General features: G+C 39.5%; 2 protein-coding genes across 3 annotated transcripts in view; both read right to left on the reverse strand.

Moving 5' to 3' along the window:
- Positions 1 to 361: 361 nt before the first annotated feature.
- Positions 362 to 8,870, reverse strand: wdr20a (WD repeat domain 20a). The gene is made up of 4 exons (XM_062440581.1): positions 8,607 to 8,870; positions 5,822 to 6,004; positions 3,816 to 5,156; positions 362 to 1,518 (listed from the first exon to the last, which is right to left on the reverse strand). The coding sequence occupies exons 1-4, from the start codon at positions 8,868 to 8,870 to the stop codon at positions 1,465 to 1,467; spliced, it is 1,842 nt and encodes a 613-aa protein (XP_062296565.1). The 3' UTR covers positions 362 to 1,464.
- A 5,122-nt stretch (positions 8,871 to 13,992) lies between these two features.
- The window catches only part of dync1h1 (dynein, cytoplasmic 1, heavy chain 1), a 28,280-nt gene continuing 27,108 nt past the window's right edge, over positions 13,993 to 15,164 (reverse strand). For both annotated transcript variants that reach the window (XM_062440980.1, XM_062440978.1), the window contains exons 76-78: positions 14,967 to 15,135; positions 14,544 to 14,668; positions 13,993 to 14,459 (exon numbers count right to left, since the gene is read on the reverse strand). In XM_062440980.1, the coding sequence (XP_062296964.1) occupies positions 14,331 to 14,459; positions 14,544 to 14,668; positions 14,967 to 15,135 (423 nt within the window). In that variant the 3' untranslated portion in view covers positions 13,993 to 14,330. The remainder of the gene's footprint in view (positions 14,460 to 14,543; positions 14,669 to 14,966; positions 15,136 to 15,164) is intronic.

Below are 15,164 nucleotides of genomic sequence, written 5' to 3' on the forward strand. Positions count from 1 at the left end.
CTCAACTCTTAATGGCATCAATGATTGGCTATCACACTAAAATAAAACACATAGTGCAAAAGTGTCAAATGGCAAAGACTCAATTTCCAGTCTAAAATATTTCATGTGACTATTGTTAATATTCTTTAAGGAGAAAATTAGAGGACATGAAGTTCCATGTTGAGACTCAATTATCAAGTCAAGGAAACAACCATTATCTGTGAGACTTCCTGAGCGTCATAGACTTCCATACTTGGCAGCACCTTTAGTGCTGCAATGGCACTTTTTTGACAATGTAAGCAACTTCTTTTTGCATCACAGCTTAATGATGTAAACACATCACATGTGGGTGAACAAGAAAAGAACAGAAAACAGTGTATTCAAGATTATTTTAATATTATTAATATGTATACTTTAGGCTTTAGAAATATAACTATCAATGACAAAACTTCCACTGGAGTAATGGTAAGTTTGCTTAGGCCCCCATCAAATCAATTAATTACAATATACACATTATGATACAGAGCAGATTTGAATCTGAAATAATATTAAAATAAATGCTCAATAGATAAAGGTTTTAATAGTTTTATCATTTTCTTCACCTACTGTATTAGCCATCTGTGAGTTCTGAGCACACCCAAAAATGTAAAGCCATTTTTTTCTAATAAACTAATTTAAGTGCAAACTTTTTTTTTTCTTTAAAAAGACTATGATTGCAGCATCCAGCTTTATAGATTCAGATTTCAAGACTGAGGATGTTAAAGCCAAGTGCAACAAGGCAGTCCTCAACCCTCTTTTTTTTGTTCCAATAGTATAGTTATAAAAACAAACAACAAAATAACTAACAAAAATCAGTGCAAAGTCATTGATGGGGAGATTCTACTCAAGAAAAGACAGAAGTGGTGGGTGAATGTGGATGGATGCAAAATTTTCAGATGCTCACGCACTTGGTCATAAAAGGGTAGTTCGCCTGAAAATTCCTATTTTAGTTAGTAACCCTGAGCCGAGATTGGGCTACACCATGAGGTTAAAAAAAAAATAAGGAGAAGGGCTACACAGAGTATGAAAATCAGACAAACTATCCCTTTAATCTCAAGCCACAATTGTCTGATTTGCTTCTAACGAAGCCAAGCCTTAATTCCAGAGGGGACAACAGTCTGATGAGATCTGACATGAAATAAAGATTTTTTTTTTTTTTTTTTTTAAATCTAAAATGTGTTAAAACTCCAGAGAACAATACATTAACACAGTAGTCCACACCACACCTTTCCTTGCTTCATTCTTCCTCTAGGTCAAGTGAGTGTTAAATGAAAACAAACAGAAAAGCCATTAACAAAAAATCGGGAGGGGGGAGGGATTTAAAAAAAGAAAAGAAAAAAAACAGGAAGAAAAAAAAAAAGAAAAGGAAAACTTGCAATGCTTGCAGGGTGAAGAGCAGCATCAGACTCTGGGTTGCAGGGTTCTTTAGCAGCAGAAATATTGTGGCTATACTACTGTTCCACTGGGAGAGCTGGCTTGGTTTTGGGATGACAATAAACCCTGGAAGAAGGAAAACAAGGAGATTTGCATTGGGAAAGTTCACATAGTGTAGCAGAAATCAAGCAACAAATAGCTCATTAAAAATTTGCCTCTAGCGTCTTCTTTTCATATCCCGGTCCCCTGCATTTCATTAAAAGCTTGTGCACAGAAGTCAGAGTGGATGCCGAGTGTAGCGTCCTCTTTGAGAGGTTTGCTTGATGAAGGCACTTTTTAAAAAGACAAGAAATATTTTTCTAGAGGGCTCTTTTAAACCTTTTGATCTGTTCTTTCTCTTCTTTGAGGGCATTTGTGGCTTTTTTAATGTAAAGGATTATTTCTGTTCAGTTCTGCATTTGTTATTGCAATTCTGCTATTAACCATATAAAATAAGGTTTGTTTGAAGTTCTTTCCTATCATTGAATACTAATTGCACCTTCCCCAAGACTGACCTCAACTACTGCATCTTCCACTCTGCTAATTTTCATATTAAGTGGTTTGTATTAATTAGACGTTCTACCCACCAGGGGACTGTGTGGTGCCCACTATTTCCACTGCTTCAAGTTGAATTATCAGGCTGAATGTATCAGCTTCTGGATGTAATTTGTTTCATTTTCTCACACAGAAAGCATTCGGAATAATACTTTTGTAAGACAATCAAATAAAATCACCCACAGTGGCCCATAAATGAAAGCAGTCCCACACATTATTTGACAAATATAAACTCTCAGACTGCATTGGTACTGCACAGTATCATGGCACTGCTTGTGCTCTCTTTTTTAAACTTCAGAGATATGTGATGACATTTATAAGGGCATTGCTGCCCTAAGCCCCTGCTATTGTCTGATTCTAGTTAAAAGTAACAATCTCACTGGACTAACAAGTAGGGATGCTCCGATCAGCATTTTTGGGGGCCGATCCGATCACCGATCACAGGAATCATATATCTGCCGATACCGATACCGATCACCGATCACAGAATAGATGGGTGAATAATAATAATAATCCTCAATGTCCTGTATTTACAATGTAGCCTTGTGCACCACTTAAAGTGGTAAAACCATTTGTACTAAAATAAATAATAAACACAATCAAGATCTTTATGTACCACAATCAACTTTTTATTTGTGTAAACCCTGCCCTGTCAGCTTTGTTGTAATATCCCTCCACCTTTTACTGTCCTTGCTGTAAGGCTCCAGACGTCTAAACGTTTCACTGACAGTGGGCTGAGTGACGGCGGCCGTCTTTTTTTTTGTCCGGGCTTGTTCCTCATACTCGCCGTATTCTGTTGTGTGGCGCGTTCTCAAATGTCGGATTAGGTTAGTTGTATTAAATTGTCGTTGTTGTTGACCACCTCTTGGTATTTCGGCGTCGCATATCTTGCAAACAGCGAGTTTTACATCTTTTTCGGAAACTGTGAAAAAATTCCAGACCGGAGAACTCATGCTGCCTGTGCCAGCCTCATGAGAGCGGATAAACAGTGGCAGGTTAATTACGTCACGCGCTGGAATGCGGGAAACAAAACAGTCTCATATAATATACGTCACGCGCAGAATGTCTCCGGTAAAAAATAAATAAATAAATATAAATATATATTTGCGATCGGCTTTTCTGATCTGCACTTTGAGAGCACACCGATCAACCTGTTTGGGATCAATATCGGCCGATAACGATCTGCGGCCGATCGATGGGAGCATCCCTACTAACAAGCCTTCAGACTGCCAGTTATGATCCAGATCCAGACTATTGTGTGCCTCGTTATAGCAAACTCGTTCAAAACACACAGACAAAAGGGGAAGTATAAAAGAGCAAATATTAAGCTGAAAGCATGTGAGAAACTGCAGATTCTTTGGGCAAATACAGAGTCTTTTGCATAAAAGCTGAAATGTTCGAGTGTATGTAGATGACTTCTTGGCTATGTTGCTATGCATTGTGGGATGACTGATGAACCAATGAGCACACTTAATTATGGATTACCATCCTTTCCCCACACAGGAAATCCTCCTTATCAGAATGCATTATATACCCAGAAAAATGTAGTATTTTCATAGCACAGATTATATTTTAAACTTGGGCATAATAGATCTTTCAGTGGAAAGCAAATGTACATTAAACAAACTTGCCTGCCTGCAGAGGGTGACAATCTGACTATAAAAGCTAAAAATGCTATACCAAATGTCAATAGTTTACTGTATAATTTCAGAATATGTCTTGTTTCTTAGTCACAACCCACCAACTGAGTTTAGGACAGCTAAATATTTGACAGACACAATGTTAGAACTTCAAATTCACCCACATTTCCTACATTAAAAAGAACTTACCACTTTGCCTGGCCTCGCCCATGTGCAAATAAATCCCTCCTGACAAGCAGTCACTAAACAGTCCTCTAAAAATATGAGTACAGTGAGCCTCTCGTGTGCTATCTTTTTACAGATGAGGGGCTCAAGGAGGGGCACGTCCTCCATGCGTGGGCACAGCAGAGTGCCCAGAGTCTTAGCAGGGTCTGTTTTGGTTTTTGTCAGAAGGTTGAGCTTGTCGCTGCTCTTGCTGCTGATGTGACCCATGCTGTGGTTGCGTTTGTGGTCCTTCTCATGGTGGCGCTCCTTCCGATCGTGGAGTGACAGAGTGGCAAATTTACTCACACCTGTAGCGATGGAACTGTCCATAATCCCGCTGCTGATGCCACCACCGCTGCCAGCCTTGTTGGTATTGTTTGCCGTTGTCGTGGTGCCGGCTGAATGGGGTAGACTGTTGGAGCGTGGTAATGTGGTAGAGAGGGAGTTAATGCCAGGAGTATTGGCACCACTGTTGTTTCCATTAGTAGTGTTACTAGAGGTGTTAGTGATTATTGTAGCACCCGCAGGGGGGCTGGTAGCGTTCATCACGTTAGTGTGTGTCCGTGTCCGTGAGAGTGGAAGATGGGGGAAAAGGATGTCCTCAGTGAGGTCCCATAGGCACAGTTGAGTGTCCTGGCCCACTGAGCCAAACCGGTATGTGACACTAACAGGCCGGCTGTCCGTGGAGTTGCGCTTGGAGAGTCGAGATTGCGTACTGTTGGCCCGGTCTCGTCCGAAGTGGATCATCTGATCCTGGAAGTCCTCGTCACTACCACTGAACTCCATGGGGTCGCTTTCTTCCACGCTGGTAGTGTAGTGGTCAAATGCCACCACACTCACCCATGACTTGTGCCCGTGACCTCGGGCTATGACTCTGCAGTCCAAGAACGACCACACAGTCACTAGGTCGTCCTCTCCACCCGCAACTATGTACTTTCCATCAGGGCTCCAGCACACGCACAATAAGCCACCAAAGTAGCTCTTCATGGTGCCATGAAGCTCAACAGCGTCGAAGTTGAACACCCGTAGGAAGCCGTCTTGGCTTACACAGGCTAGGAACTTCCCATCTGGAGAGAAAGCAAACTCATTCAGAGCCCCCTCACCCACTGTCCATTTTAAGAGAGGGTTCCTTGTAGATTTACTCTTACAAGTGTGTACAGAGTAGTTCTCTCCCTGTTTGAGCATCTGGTAGTGCGGTGCCGTGGTGCCACAAGTATGCTCCACATTGTACAGGTACATATTCCCACTGGCATGAGAGACCAGAAACAGGCTCTCAGAGCCCGGCACCCATTTCACGCATGTTACTCTAGATTTGTCTATTAGTCTCTGGCAGGAGAGAAGGGAGGTTGGGGTTTGAGAGGCAAACGGGGAGGAGGGAGGGAAGAGGAAAAAACAATGTCAGTGCAGTCATCAGGAAAAAGATATTCTGAGTGTGCTGAAGGTCTTGCTATCTGTTAAAGTCTTAGGCCACTTGGAAATATGTCACAGACAGTTTCTAGGTTGGGTAGGAAAATACAAACAGAAGCATAAATTACCAAAAATGCTATGGAACATCCCTTAAACACAATTTTTTTTCTTTCTTTCACGTTATAAATTCTCTACATAAGAAGGTTGCAGAGTTCACTACACGAGTACATATAAAAATATGACATGACAGTTTAAGAGAAATACTGAAATAGTTTTGTACACCTCATGCGAGGGAGAATTTTAATACAAGCCAATCTGCTGTGAATTGTAAATTAATGGCTCTCCACTGTGAGGCATAGTTCAGAGCTGTGGAATTGGATCTAACAAAAATAAGTACAGTTTTTCCTACAATGGCATAAAAAGTACACAGATGTCTGTCTGTCTGAAAAAAACTAGAATAATCATTTTAGTGAAAATTTCAGCAAAAAGAAATATCCAATGCCTCTCCAGAAGTTGCTCAACTGGCCAGCAGGTGCAACTTTTGAAAAACACTGCTCTTAGCAATCCACCCTTCAAAGACCTACCTCCTCATTGAAAAGCTTGCTCGTTTCCTTCTTGATTGGGTCGATGAGCTGCACTTGTCCTGCTGAGAAACCCACCAGCAAAGACACGCTCTCTGCTGTTGCCGTTAGGTGGTTGAAGTCATGACAGGTGGGCTGCGTTCCCTTGTATATGCGCTTGTCTATCGGCTTGCTCAGGTCAGCAGCCTGAAAAGACAGAGAGAGAGGGAGAGAGAGAAAGAGTATGAACACACATGAAATTAGCTAATTTGCAAAGAGGAGAGTAACCTTTAAATATTTAAAACACATGTATGCACTTTACAAATGCTTTAGTTGTTAAAACTGTCAGTAATAAACCATTAGAGTGGAATTTGCAGTATATTATTGTTCCCTGTGTTTCATCCCAAACACATCAACACTGAATTTACAGTAGAGGAGCAGAAGGGACAGTGTACAACCTTTAGCAAGCCTTTAGCATTTTTACCAAAACATCATAGTGAGTGAGCAAAAATGAGGAAGATCTCATGTATAGATGAATACCTTTCTCTGTAATAAAAATGACTTTAAAATGATGTTAGATGCTAGCGATCATGTATGATGTTTGTTTTTAGTACAATGAAAATAGTAATTTGCTGCTTTGAACACGTGATCCAAGGCAAATGCTGCAGATGACCAGTATAACAACAGGTCCATGTGTTAATGATTTGTAGTTTACACTACTGATGAAATGGAAAATTCTGAGTGTAAGGTGATGACTCAGTAGTCCCTCCACTACTGTTAGATGTGCCATTGAATGTTTCCACTTAATGTCTCACACAGACTAAATCCTGAACACAGGTTAAGAGTCCAGTCAAACTTTTCAAAAACACATACTGTAGATCTTAGTCTTCACTGTAGCATACATGTATTAAGCACTGCTTCGATGGCTGATGTACTCGCCAAAGATATGTCATCAGTGGAGATGAATCATTTTAAGTAATAAACTATCTTGAGCTGCTGGATTTGTGTAAACTCTTGGCTTTAATACACAGGTCAGCCTAGCTATTTTTGTTTTAAACCTCTAGCAACGTATCTGCTCCAACAAAAATCTCTCCATATTTTGTCCTTTAACTACATACATTTAAAAGCTAAACTTGCTCTAATTTCTTTATCACGCTCATAGCTAGTTTACAGTGGACTGACACACATGACACGCTCATGTCTCTGTGAGTATATTAATAGGACTCCTTCAAGTTTGCAGTCAGCTGATTCCTGTAAACCTGTGATTCCAAGTCAGCTGTTAGCTGAAATTACTAAATGTAGTGACAATATACATTACTGAGGTATAATTACTCAATATGCAGCATGCATGCAGCTGAACTTGTATCCCGATACACCGCGGTGACACCAACATTACTGCAGACAACATATCATGATGTTAGTTAAGATCAGCACTCACTCTCTTCCTTTACTTTCACAAGAAATATAATATGATATTTGCCAGGACCATGAGTCATTTAAGAATTATATGACTTATTCGTTGGTGGCAGAGCATATATGCAGAATATGAAAATATACTGTAAAGTAATGGCCCCTACTGAGACATATATCCCACATGGTTTACCTAAATGAGCACTAACATGTTTAGTGACGTTATGCTGTACAGTGCAGAACTTCAACTTCAAAGTTCTAATAGTATATAAAGAACTTCATGGTGTGTCTCCCCTTAATATTACTGACATGCTCGCTGACTATAGTCCAACCAGAACCCTCAGATTATATGATAGTTGTCGTCTAACTGTACCCTGAATAAGATCCAGGATTTAGTGGAAGCTTTCAGTGACTATAGTCCTGCTCTCTGGAACAAACTACCAGATGACCAGAGATCAGTCATGACACTGTTTCCACATTTAAAAGCAAACTGGAAACCTTTCTGTTTTCTCAGGCTTACAACAAGCCATTTCTTTTACCTGATTATGCATGGCTGGACAACTGTTTTAAACTTTTTTTTAAATCCCTTTTAGTTTTTTTCTCTTTCTATTACTATTATGATTACGTGTGTGAATGTGCTTGATTTGGTGCTCATTTTTATTTGTTTTATTTTAATATTAATAAACCTTGCTTTAACACTTTTTTATCCTGTTGATCAATTGCTTTTTTTTGCTGAGCTTCAGCTCTTTTAACTTCCATTATGTATGAAGGTTGCTATACAAATAAAATCGACTTGACTAACAGCTAGCATTACAGCTGTCAAAACTGAGCTTTAGCGCATTTCCCTACAACTCAACTTAAGTTTGATCAGGTCGTTGATTTTCGTCCAGACACACCCCCAAGCTAAGAGCTGAGTTGTATTACATTACAGCTAGTTTTAATCATCGATGTGTCCGGACACTAAAAACAACAACCCTGTGATTAGCAGTCAAAGGGCGTCGACAGGTAGAGCTGTCACTGTCATCACAAACTATTACAACAACTCACAACTTCAATCTGATCAAGTTGTCATCTTTAGCCTGGTAGCCGCTATCCAGCCTCACTAATCATACCACCCAGCAACATTTAAAACACACTGACTGGACTTGGAGGGGGGGACGGAGACGAAATGTAGCCGCTGGCCTCGGGAGAAGCTACTGGCTCGCTAACGCTAGTTGCGTTGAGGCTAGCTCCGAGCTAACTTAGCTGCTTATTTCAAAGTCAAATCAGCTGCCAGAGTTGTTTATTTACCATAGCAGGAAAAGCACATCATAACAACAGCTCGGACGGCAGTGGTGTACTCTAATATAACTTGCAGTGTCGTGAATTTCCGCTGACATTAGCCTTGTTAGCACGCTACCTTTCTAACGCCTTTGTAGATGTAGAAGTAGAGTTCACGGCCCACATTGAAACAGATCCTGTCGCCGTTGCCCGACTGGTCGTTGACGTTCACGAAGGAGACCTTGACGGGGTTGGAGCCCTGCGAGTTGAAAGGCACTCTGTTGGGACGGCTGTATTCGGAGTGGGTGAGGAGTTTGTAGACGCCTTCCCGAGTGGTGAACTGAGTTTTAATTTCGTTCATCTCCTTCCCTCCTCCCTCCGCCGCCATCTTTGAAATTAACATTCATCCCTCTCCCCCAGGCCGGATCTTACGCACGGACGGGAGCGGGCACGCAGACTCACCCACTCCCCTCTGCGGTTAACCAAGGAACTGCTGGAGGAGGACACGAAGGGAGCTGTTTTAAAATAACCAGTGTTGGGGAGTAACTAGTTACATGTAACGGCGTTATGTAATTTAATTACATAATAAATATAACTGTAATGCGTGACACTTACTGAGAAAAAGTATAATTAAATTACTGTTACTTATGAAAATGTTGATTTGATGATGATTACAAGGGGGTTACATCTGAAGTCAGACCTTTAAGATTTTGCTTAGGAGGAGGTTTTTTTCCTCCTTTTAAAAATATTTAACATATTACTTAATACATATATTGCTGTTTTTAATTCTTTGAAATCAATTTTTTTTTACATTTTATAAAAAAATCATTACGTGGGCTTATTTGGAGCACACATGGGCTTAAATGGTGTCACAGTACCAAGCCCATGTAAGACTTTTGACTTTTTTCATAAAATATCTTTATTTTATATTCCAAAATCTACATGTACTAATGAAAACATTTTCAAATGAGAGATAAATCTTGCTTTATAAGAAATTATCTCCCTTATCATGTCACCATGAAAAACACCTGAACTTAGATTTTGGTGGGCTTAATGGGTACATTCACCCTAACAGTTGAAAACATTTGTTAGAAAAGTCATATGTAATAAGTTAGTTACATTTCTTTGACTGAGTAATTGAAATACATTATTTATTACATTTTAAATAGGGTAACTGTAGCCTAATATGTAACCTGTTATCATAACTTTGTGCTTCTGTAAATTGTTCCGCATTGTACTAGTTTGAAGAGAACAATATGTTACAAATAGCGCATTCGGGTTTATAAGTTTATTTTCACTTTTTGTTGACATTGTCAGGAAGGTAATCATTTTGCTTTACGTTTATTATTGAGGTCATCGTGGGTGATGGTGATGTACATTATATTGAATAGTGTTCCTAACATTTTGTCCACTCCATTAACATACATGAGAGTGGCAAAATATTAGGAAAACCATTCAACATAGTGCATCCCAGTACGCCACCACCACTTAGTACAACCTCAGTAATAAACATAAAGTATAATTATCACTTCTTCTTTTTTTGACAATATCAACAAAAAGTGAAAATGTATAAAAGAAACTTCCCAAAAAATGGATTTATGGGAGTTGTTTGTATTGTATTGTATTGAATTAAATTGCACAGGTGTACCTAATGAAGTGGCCAGTGACTGTACGTTTGCTCTATATGTTTTATGGTAATATAATGTAGGTCTTTTTAATATAATTTTTAAAGTGTTTTTTCCCCAGATTTTTCCCGACCTGTGCAATTTCATCCAGCAGTGGTCAGTCGCGTCTAGATGGTAACCCTAGATTCGCGTCAACTCTCGCAAGATTTATAAGGAAGTTTAACCCACATCCACGACTTTAAGTGATCATTTTAACCCAAACCGTAATCTTCCTTCAACCCTAAACAACTGTTTTTGTGTCTAAACCTAACCAGACCTTAACCACAGCGTTGTTCAACTATAAAGCTCGCGAGAGTTTAAAAAGCAGACTCACCTGTAGCCCACGTTGTCTGTGCATCATTTAGGCTATATATCAAATACACCTGCTCTGCTGGGTTAATTAACCGGTCCACCAGAATTGATTTGCAGCGCTACAACATCATTTCAATAGTTTATTTCACTTTGTCCAAACAAAATGGCTTACAGGAGGAGACGATATCCACTTCCAGGTAGGTATCAGTATTAAATCCTTTATTGGCCGTGATATCCTGCCCCTGCGTGACTTTTAGTGTCACGTTGAAGTAAAGCAATCTCTATTCATTGTTGTATCTTTTGAATGTGCTTAAATGCACTCTAATTTCATATTTTTTCCAGACCACAGTGATGGCCATGTACCCAACAACATGGACCAGCTTGCTTGCAAATACATGGTGAGACTAATTAGGCATGTCGTCACCTTTAGTGTGAATGCTATCAGCTTATGAACTTTAAAACTTTCGCATTATATTTTCTTTTGTGTTGTGTTGAATGTGGAGTCGAGTGACCTCCTGTTTTCCATCAGGAGATGTGTAAAGTGGAGTCCAGCACTGATTCTGACTCTGAGATCAGCCCAAGATGGTCTGACACCAGCACTATGGTATTACTTTTGTTCTGAATGTGAACCTTCGCTCAAACACTGACACACTGGACACAATTTGATAAGTGACAATGTACATTTTTACAGTATGAGTATATTTTAGTATTTATAATAATAATAATAATAGTAATAATAATAATAATAAAGTAAGTCTCTGGGCTGGTTTTCTAGACAGGGATTAAACCCAGACCTATACTAAGGATATTTTGAATAAGATATCTCCATAAATGTTGTTTTCAAATGGAATCAAATTGAATTTGCTCCCCAGAAACTGACTCTTATCTTGGCTCCACCACTGATCACTGCACACGTACACACCTTCCTATGTCTAGTCTTGCCTTTTTTTGTGGTTTCAGTCAAATCATTTAATGAAGGTACAGTGAGATGGCATGCATGCAGCTTTCTAATTTAACAATAAATAGCTGTCTTGTCAATGCAAAAACTACTGCATTCCTAACTGAGCAGGGATGTGTGAGCAGTGCACCAGAGAGTGGGAGTTTAAGGCGGGCATTGCCATTAGTGCACAAGCCTGCAGGAAGGCATGGCTGTTATTCTTTGGTAAGCATCCTCCTCTCTCTAATCCTTCCATTTCTGCTGCAACAGCACCCCCGCTGCTCTGTGTGCTTATGAATGAATGCATGTGTACTTTGATTGTAGTTTTTGGATCCATACGATGGGAGCTCAGAGGATTCTGATGAGTCAAACATCGATGTGGGTGTCTCCAGCAGGCGAACAAGGCAGCAGGGAAAAGCAGGATGTCGGTTCTCAGGACGGAGCAGGCGATATTTCCTTCATCCTCCCCCTGTCTGCAAAGAAGTTGTGATAAATGGGATGAGAGATGTCCAGATGAAATGTGGGAGTGACTCTGAGCTATGGGTCTGTGAGCTTGACTCGCTGCCCTCCCACAGTGACAAGGATGGTTACAAAGATCTTGCAGAAGAAATAAATGATTCAACAAATCACACCCAAACCATGGATATTGAATCACACCGCCAACTTGATGATTCGGGCTTGCATGCTACAAGATCCTCCACGCCTCACACACCTGGATGTCTAACCCCAGGGGAAAGGAGTTCATCCCAGATAGTGCATAGCTCCTCGGATAGATCCCCCAGCCCCTGTAACCTTCAATTACTTTACAAGAGAAAGCTGGGTCTCCCTGAGACAGAAGGGGTGGAATTGGGGCAGAGAAAGAGGCAGTGTGTTGTCAATATGCAGGATGAACCAGAGGGAGCAGACTCTGCATCTGAAGTATGTTAGTCACATTCACATAACTAAGGGCCTGTAATGATAAAGCCGTTCAAGGTTTGAGCACTAAAGGGCCTATAGGTTACCCAAATTATCACATTTTGATGATCAGAAAATCAAAGAACATCTTGTAAAATACAAAAGAGCTCCAGCTGTGATAGTTATGACTGATACACTAAAGAACTGCCTTATAATGCCTTTATATTATTTGAGTTGAAAAGAAATGCAGTGAATAGTTACTTTAAAATGCACTTTATTTAAGTATGGATCAGCTGTCAGAAATGAAATGTCTCGAAGATGTATTGATTCTCTTTTTGAGTAAATATGATGTTTTTGTTGGTAGAGTATCCTGCATCTCCATGATGGATCAATATACAACCTTGCAGATGATACAGATTATATATTTTCTCATATAGTTTCTTTATATTGGTCTTTCCAATATTATCTGATACATGATGCTGGGGTATTTTGTCCTCATTATAAGCCAAATTAATGTTTACTGCTGTACTGGACAGTAAAGTTTGAACACCCTGTCAATTAAATTATAAAGATAAAAATGTATTTGCATTCAGCAGCTTGTTTACTATACATATTCACCAGATTCTAGTGTTGTTTTTAAGCCATTTCTGTATATATTGGCGTAATGTTTGTGATCGTTGTCATGCTGGAAAATAAATGTAAGTCATAGTTCACATTTGCTTTTACAGGATGTTAGTCCTTTTTAGAAGCTGAGTAAAACATCCTGACCAAGTCAATGAAAATTGTTATTAAAGATTATTTTGAAATTAATCAATTGGTCAATCATAAGGAAAATAATCTGCAACTATTTTTTAATCATCCATTTTTCAAGCCAAAATAGCTGAACATTTCCTACTATCAGTAACATTTCCTGGTTCCTAGACAGATATTGGACAGTCAGACAAAGCAAGAAATTTGATTACATCATCTTCAGCTTTAGGAGTTTGTGATAGGAATTTGCCATTTTGTAGACCAAAACCATTTTTTGAGAAAATAACTGGTTGATTTATCAGTAATGGAAATAAATAGTGAGGTACAGTGACAATATATTCATTGCCATTTTCATGCTTGGATTCCATCTTCATTAAATTTAGTAACAGACAAGTATGTGTATTCTAGGAGAGCATTAAGCTACTGTAGTACAACTTCTGTTCATCTGTTTGTGACACTCAAGTCTTGTAGTAACTTAGTTACCTTTAATAGATCCTGGCTTCTATTGTTGGAAGTACTTTTAATTAAAACGTTTTTTTTCCAACCAGCAAATGGCAGTAAAGCACTGACAGTGAAAACAGTTGCATTCATTTTGCTGACCTAAGATATGCTGTGGACATGCATGACCATGCCCATATTTTGTCATATACACACCAGAAGAATTCAATCTATTTTCTCAAATTCTTTCTTACAAACTTGATAAATGGAAATATAAAGCTCTATTTTCCCCACTTTATTAGCTATTTGCCTCTGATCTTTGCAAATAAATTTGTACAAGTCATGTGACAGTCATGTTGACTGACGGCAGAGACTGTAGGTGAGACCAGATCTCAAGCTCTCAGGTTCTGTTTGCAGGTCCCTTTAATTGTTAAGAGCAGGAGAAGTAAACATGCATCAAACACCATCTGTGACACTTTAAAACAAAACATTTAACCAAATCACGAAAAACACTCAGGTCAGTCATAAAGTTCATTTCATACCAACAATCTTTATTCATTCTAAACACATACAGGTTATTCTATGAAACCACTTTTCCTTTCAACTTCCTTATTCCACATTCTTTTTCCACTCCCTACTCACCAACTAGCCACATTCCCAAGACCTTCCAAGACACTTTCCAAAAACACTAAGAATGACAACGTACTCAAGATTACTGCTCCACAAATGTTACCAACTATATTTTATACTGGAATGAAATAGGCTACAAACTACTTTTTTAAAATGGTGGTTAATAGGCAACAAATGTTAGTGATTAAATATGGTTCAATTATCAAGACGTCAAGTCTTTAGGAATGACTTTCTTCCTCTACTCTGTGCAGAGGACAGCAACTCCACGCTCGTAGAAGCTATGTGGATCTTCCTTGGTGGCGATGTCAAAGTCAACGGTGAAGATCAGGTCCGACCTGGTGAAGTTCAGGTACACGGGCAAGGTCACCTGCAGCAAGAAGAAAATAAAACGTGATGACCAAAATCCATTGACAATACAGATTATTAGATAGATGTATCATCTTATACATACCAGGTTTCTCTTCTCAGCATTGCTCTGCTTGATCCAACGGAGCTGAGTGAGAGGCAGCTCTGTGGAGATGGCGGTGGACAGAGACAGCTTGTTGTTGGCACAGGTTGCTCCCTGCAGTTTGAGTCCTGGAATATTGAACAAAAGCAATATTAAAGCTTAATACAAAATCTGAAGAAAAAACTGAAAAATCTAAAAATAAACAGTTGAACAGAAAGTCAGGATAAGCAACTAGACACGCATTTTCAAGACTGAAGTCTGCCTCTCATAAGATTAGAGGGCTGCAGTTCATTACAAGCAAACACTGTATGTCTAAAGGATATTTTGCCAATTTGCATGCACTTCTATAGTCGCACTTCTGTAATACAACCTTGTTATACAATTTGCAATCTGCATCCCCTGATTATAATACATGTGCTGTCTGACCTTTGATGCCAAAGCTGCAGGCGTCCAGTGCAGCACCCTGGGCGTTGGTGACATTGACCTCCAGACACAGCTCTTCCAGAGACCAGCTGTTTGCCTGGGCCACATACTGGCGGGTGGCAGTAATGTAAGCCTCTGGCACAAACAGGCTGCCCAGGCACACGTGGATGTTCTGCAGAAAGGAGGACAGGAGGGGGAAAG

Source organism: Scomber scombrus, chromosome 19 (assembly GCF_963691925.1).
Source record: "Scomber scombrus chromosome 19, fScoSco1.1, whole genome shotgun sequence".
Lineage (NCBI taxonomy): Eukaryota > Metazoa > Chordata > Actinopteri > Scombriformes > Scombridae > Scomber > Scomber scombrus.

Excerpts from the sequence above, each read along its gene's own strand:
- wdr20a (XM_062440581.1), bottom strand. The coding sequence starts at position 8,870 with ATGTTAATTTCAAAGATGGCGGCGGAGGGAGGAGGGAAGGAGATGAAC. Across the intron at positions 6,005-8,606 it reads TCTACAAAGGCGTTAGAAAG|GCTGCTGACCTGAGCAAGCC; the intron begins GTAGCGTGCTAA and ends CTGTCTTTTCAG. Across the intron at positions 1,519-3,815 it reads GGGCGAGGCCAGGCAAAGTG|GGTTTATTGTCATCCCAAAA; the intron begins GTAAGTTCTTTT and ends TCCTTCTTCCAG.